This window comes from Corvus brachyrhynchos, unplaced genomic scaffold (genome assembly GCF_000691975.1).
Source record: "Corvus brachyrhynchos isolate BGI_N302 unplaced genomic scaffold, ASM69197v1 scaffold130, whole genome shotgun sequence".
Taxonomy (NCBI): Eukaryota; Metazoa; Chordata; class Aves; order Passeriformes; family Corvidae; genus Corvus; species Corvus brachyrhynchos.
The window spans coordinates 979,850-985,533 of record NW_008236193.1 but is presented as its reverse complement, the minus strand read 5'-3'; the positions used below and the strand labels follow the sequence as shown (position 1 = coordinate 985,533).

General features: G+C 63.2%; 2 protein-coding genes across 2 annotated transcripts in view; both read left to right on the top strand.

Moving 5' to 3' along the window:
* The window catches only part of DOHH (deoxyhypusine hydroxylase/monooxygenase), a 3,377-nt gene extending 2,358 nt beyond the window's left edge, over window positions 1–1,019 (top strand). Inside the window, exon 5 of the mRNA XM_008639572.2 lies at window positions 3–1,019. Coding sequence (XP_008637794.1) covers window positions 3–216 — 214 coding nt within the window. The 3' untranslated portion in view covers window positions 217–1,019. The remainder of the gene's footprint in view (window positions 1–2) is intronic.
* A 2,277-nt stretch (window positions 1,020–3,296) lies between these two features.
* Window positions 3,297–5,684, top strand: part of SMIM24 (small integral membrane protein 24) — a 7,805-nt gene continuing 5,417 nt past the window's right edge. The window contains exons 1-3 of the mRNA XM_017738996.1: window positions 3,297–4,958; window positions 5,331–5,448; window positions 5,565–5,681. Of these exons, the coding sequence (XP_017594485.1) occupies window positions 4,742–4,958; window positions 5,331–5,448; window positions 5,565–5,681 (452 nt within the window). The 5' untranslated portion in view covers window positions 3,297–4,741. The remainder of the gene's footprint in view (window positions 4,959–5,330; window positions 5,449–5,564; window positions 5,682–5,684) is intronic.

Sequence of the window (5,684 nt, the reverse complement as noted above, 5' to 3'; positions counted from 1 at the left end):
AGCCGCGCCGAGAGCCCCATGGTGCGGCACGAGTGCGCTGAGGCGCTGGGCTCCATCGCCCGGCCCTCCTGCCTGCAGGCCCTGCGCGCCTTCGCCAGCGACGAGGAGCGCGTGGTGCGCGAGAGCTGCCAGGTGGCCCTGGACATGTATGAGTATGAGAACGGCGCCCAGTTCCAGTACGCCGACGGGCTCTGCAAGCTGCAGGCCTCCTCCTAAGCCTGGACTGGGGGCACTGAGGTGGGTGTGCTGCCTCCCACCCCCTCCTGCTGCCAATGGCGCTTTCACGGCCACCTCTGTCAACGTGGAGCCGTGCCTTGCCACGCAGAGCTGGAGGAGGAACTGGGTATGCTCTCTGGCACAATTACAACCACCTTTTCCCTCCAAATCCAGGCTGAGCTGCTACTTGCCTCTCCACCACTCCTCGCCAGCCACTGTTTCCTGGATCTGCCCCTTTTTCCCTGCCAGGATCAGCACTGCCTGCCCGCAGCCTGGCTTGGGGCTTGGACCAGGTGGGCTCTGCTTGGCGTGTCAGAGCCTGCTGCAGCTCTGCGGGGCTTGGGCCTGCCCTAGGTTGGTGCTGCCACATCGGCAGCTCCATTCTCCCCACCTGAGCTTTGCTGGGGGCCAGGATGGGCTTTGGGCACCCGCTCTTGTGGGCTGTGGTGTTAGGATGCTTCGAAATTGCTCTTGGTGCTGGTACCGAGCCGGGGCCCTCCTCGCCCCCGCAGTGGGTTTGGCCTCTCTTGTTGGGACAGGCTGGAGCTGAGCCTGTGGCAGCCTCTGCCCCAGGATGGGGATTGTTTCATGGCAAAGTTGGGAAGATACGGCTGGGTTTTTTCTGCAGGGAAGGGCGCTGCCATTAGGGCGGGCAGGGTGAGGCAGAGCCTGCCTGGGCTTTCCCCCGTTTTTAACCAGGGCCAAGAGGGCTGAGGCTGCTGCTGGCACCCAAACCCCCCAGCCAGCCCAGCCTGGACACTGGGGTTTGGGGTTTGGCAGGGAATAAAGCACTGGCACGGGAAGGTGGAGTGAGTCGAGCTGTGATTTACCTGTGCCCAGGTGTGGAGTGCACCCAGTGCCACGGGGTCAGGCCCTGGTGGAAGCCTGGGGGCTGCCAAAATGAGATCATAGAACCATTGAGGTTGGGAAGGACCTTTAAAATCGAGTCCAGCCACATTGGGAGGAGCAATGAGTGGCATCCCTGATGGTATGAGGTGAAACCCCCAGCCCTGGGGAGGAAGATGAACTGTCTGAGGTGCCCTGGTAGGTCCCACTGCCCTGCAGGGCCTGGCTTCCTGCTGGGCATACCTGGCTTTTCCCCTTGTCCGAGGCCTCCCTGTGAGTCAGTCCCAGGCTCAATCCTCTTAGTCCCTGAGGCCAGCTCAGCATCCCCAGGGCTCTGGTGCTCAGGGACACACCTGAGGGAGGGGCAGCCCTGGCCATGGCCCAGTCTGACCCAGTTCAGGACCCCATGGAAAGGGCTTTTAGTCAAGATGTGACCAGTTTTGGTCACTTGTACACACTGGGAGTCAGTGACGTGTGCCCGAGCGCTGTGGGTAGGGTCACCTGTGTGTGATGTGGAGGGTGAGGGGCTCCAGACTGCAGTTCCCCAGCACTGGGGACAAACACCTGATGTTTTCACACTGTTTGGAGTCAGCAGCTGGTATGGGTTGCTTGTCCCCCTTCCCTCACCCTGTGTAGCCCCTGGGTGATGGGCAGGACCCACTGGCACTTTTGGGGTGTTCCTGTGTCCGTATCCATCCCCATGGGTGATTTCCCCCGGGCTGTTATCACTTCCACTGTTCCCTTCTTGGCACATGGGCTCCAGCACCCTGGAGTTTGCCAGGGTGTCTGTCCCCACTTATCACCCCAGCTGCCCCCACCCTTGTTCTCCGACCTTTCCACGGGTGACTCACCCAGACCATACAGGGTTGTTTCTCAGTCATTCTGTGCCAGCATTTCTCTCTGCTCCCCCCAACACCTTTTAAGACAAAATTGGAACAAAGTGCATTTCTGAGGCTGGGATCTGGGCAGGGGTGACCTGGTGCCGCAGAGCTGGGAGGTGCTGGAAGGGAGCAGGGCTGAGCCTTGAGCCTTGACTTGGCACTGAACCCCACCAGCACCTTCACCCCTCCCAGTCTAGCCTGTGCTGGGGAGGGTTTGGGGTTTCTCCAAAGCTGCTGCTGGTCTGGGCTAAACCCTGCACCCTCTTGGTGTGGGAGGAATTGCTTTTGGGGGAAGCATGGGGGAGGTGATCCTGGGTGCCGGGGTGACACGGTTGGCAGCCATCGTGAAGCTCTGGGAAGGCGACAGCCTCTTGTCATGGGCTGCTCCACTGTACAGCAAAGGGGGCCCTGTGGGAGCCCCCCAGCCGAGCCTGCATCCCCATCCCCTCTGCCCATCGCCTCCGGCTCCAAGGGTACTGTGTCCTCTGGGATCTCAACCATCTGCTCCAGGGATCTGGGGTCTGCTGAGGGATTTAACCCAGCCCAGGGGAGGGAGGAGAGACCTTGAGCATCCCTCCCCATCCCTGTCCTTGGGGGTTCTCCAGCTGCAGGTGACTCCCCACTCCCAGGGAGGCAGAGGTACCAGTGGTGCTGCCAGAGGGGCAGGATCTGGGGACCCTGACCCACATCAGAGCCCACTGGTCACCCCCCATGCTGAGGCAGCCGGGCTGTGCCTGGATTAGCAGGCGCTAAGCTCCTTCTCAGTAACAGCTCTGTCACTGGGTGAGTGGCACTGCCACCAGCCATGGGGACACCACTGTCCCTGTGAGCTGCCAGCACCGAGGAGCCTCGTGGACCCTGATGCCACTTCCTCCCCTGCAGTCCCCTGCGTGGCAGAGGCTTCGGTGGCTCGGGGTGGGGGTGCACGGATAGCTGGCCATGGCCCTGGCAGGGGGTGTCCCCCTCCCTGGCACCGGGGGGGCATGGGGGCCACGGCACTTGCTGCAGTCACCCCCCGAGGAGGACGGGGTGCTGTATGTGGACTACAAGCCCCCTGCCCTGGACAGCATCCGCCTGCCCCGCTACGTCCTGTACCTGATGATGGCGGCAGCGCTGGTGCTGGTGGTGGCATATGCCATTGTGGGGCACCTCATCAAGGACCTGGTGCATGACTTCGCCGGTGAGTGCTGCCCACAGCAGGGTCAGGCTTCGGGGTGGGCGGGAGGCTGGGGGGATCCCCCCCACCTGAGACTGTGCTGTGGCAGGGCTGCTGCTGCTGACAGCTCCGTCTCTGCCCCTGCAGACTGGGCATTCGGGCCCAAGCCGGAAGAGAAGGCAGGGATGGCCGAGGGCACCGTGCCAGAGGCAGAGTGGCTGGAGAAGGACGAGGGGCTGGTGGAGCAGAAGGCGGAGGACGAAGGCACCGGCATCCTCTCCGGCTCGGGCAACCCGCTGGGGCTGCTCGGGCCACGCAGCTCCGTCTCCTTTGCCGACTCCCCCAAGAGGTTCTTCTAGGGCCAGGGGACACCCCTGCAGCCCTGCTTGACCATTGGGTCACAGTGTGGCCCTGGCCGTAGGCACTGCCCAGCACTGGCACACAGCCTTCCCCTCCCTGCCCAGCCCTAGTGCTGCTCTTGGGGCTTCTCTTGAGCTGTCACCCCAATAAAGCCACCTGCACGTTGGCCCAGCACAGCACTAGGGGTGGCAGGGCTGAGACATCCCAACCTCTGCCTGGGGTAACAGCACCCCTTAGCACAGCCATGCCACCCCTGGCCATGGGCACGTGGGTGTAAAGGTGGGTGCTTGGGGGTGCAAACCCATGGTGTGGGGGCTCAGACAATGGTGGGCAGGGGGCGTGGGCATGGGTGCACACATGCACAGGGAAACATGGATACACCTCTGGATGGGCCAAGTCAGTGTGGACACATGGGTAGGGACAGATGGACAGCTGGACACTGAGGCTGGCTGTGCCCCCACCACCTCCTCAGTGCCTTGGCACTGCCAGACCATGCCCAGTGGCACCTCCAAACTATTCTTGGGGGACAAAGCACTCACAAGCCTCTCCTGGGCTCTGGGTGAGGGCACTGGGCATGGGGGCTGTTGCATGGTCCTGCACCCCCTGTCCTAAACCCAGGCTGGAGCTGGATCCCTGTGTCCCCAGTCTCATTCTTTGCCCATTGAGGACTTGCCACAGGCAGGGTGGCCCTGCCAAAGCCCACTGTCCCTCCCTGGGGGGCTGCTGGCCACCTTGTGCCTCAGTTTTCCTTGTGCCCTGGTGGGTGGGCACCCCGCCATGGTCTCCCTGATAACCCCATCAGTATTTCACTCTTGGCAGTACGTGGGCCCTGAGGATGTCATGGGGTCCCAGCTGGGATTGTCTGGGGCCAGCTGGCTTGTGCCCAGGGGAGGGCTGGGGGTGGCCTGGCATTGCCCACCCCTCAGTGCTGCCCCATCCCCATGGGATCTGCCCCAGCCCTGCCAGCAGGGTTGGGTGGAACCAGGCAGGGTGGGCACTTCACCCCATCACCCATCTGTCCTTCCACCTGTGCACCCACCCACGTGTTTGTCCATCCACCCACCCCACCACCCACCCGTCTGTCTTTCCACCCTCCCACCTGTCTGTCTCTCCCTCCGTCCATCCACCTATCCCGGGGGTGGTCCCCGGTCCTGGGCACAGAGACATGCCTGTCCTTTGCCACTGCGGTCCCTGAGGTGGTGGCCACTGGGTGCTGTGGGGTGCCGGTGCCTGAGCCAGGGGAGTGGTACCACCTCCCACGGGTGACAGGAGACACGTTGCCATGGTGCTTGGTGCCACTTGTCCTCTTGGAGCCAATAAAGGTGCCCGTTGCCCTGGGTGTGGAGAGCAGGGCTCAACAGCAGCGGGGGACAGGAGCTCACTTTCAGGAGCAGGATCCAGCCGTGCTCCAGCCCTCCACTCAAAAATGCCGAGGCCTTTGCAGCCCCTCTCGCTCCTGGTCCTGCTCGTCCTCACTGCCACCGCCCAGGGACAGGCTGGTAGGTGCCCCCGTGATGCTCTGTGCTGCTGTGCCTGGGGAGGTGGCCAGGCCCTCCCAAGGCATCGGATCAGCTCCTGGGAGACCTTTCCAGTGGGACCAGTCTGTCCCAGTGCTCCGACAGTAACTTTTGGGGGCAGAGCAGAAAGATCTGGAGGCACCCATCTGCTGCCCCAGTGCTCGCCACTGTGCTGGGGGCGGGTGAGCTGTGTTGGGGGTGGCTTCCTTGGTACCCAAGGGACAGTGGGAAGGGGGCACAGTGAGTGTCTGCCAACGTCCCATCTCATGGGGGTTCCCATCCCCTGAAGGATGTAACTCCCCTGAAGCTGTCCCCATCCCCACCTTTTCCCTTCCCTGTCCCCTGCCCATGCAGACATGGGCCCCAAGGTGCTGCAGCCGTGGCTCATTGGCCTCACGGCCGTCGTCGTCTTCCTCTTCATCGTCTTCGTGATGCTGCTCGTTAACCGGCTCTGGAATCTCAGGAGGCGCAGGTTGGATTGGTTGGGGGGTGGGGGGTGCTGGCTGGGGGAAAACTGCGTGGAAGGTTGCCATGGGCTGGAGACAGGGCCGTCCCCGGGCACCGTTCAGCCTCTCTCTCCCCTCGCAGGAAGGAGAACGACTACCCGGAGACCCTGGCGACTGACAGGTACCACAGCCCGGGTGCTGCGGGGCAGCACCGGGACCCCCCCAGCACCGGGGCTCGGACTCCCTCGAGAGTGGCCACGTT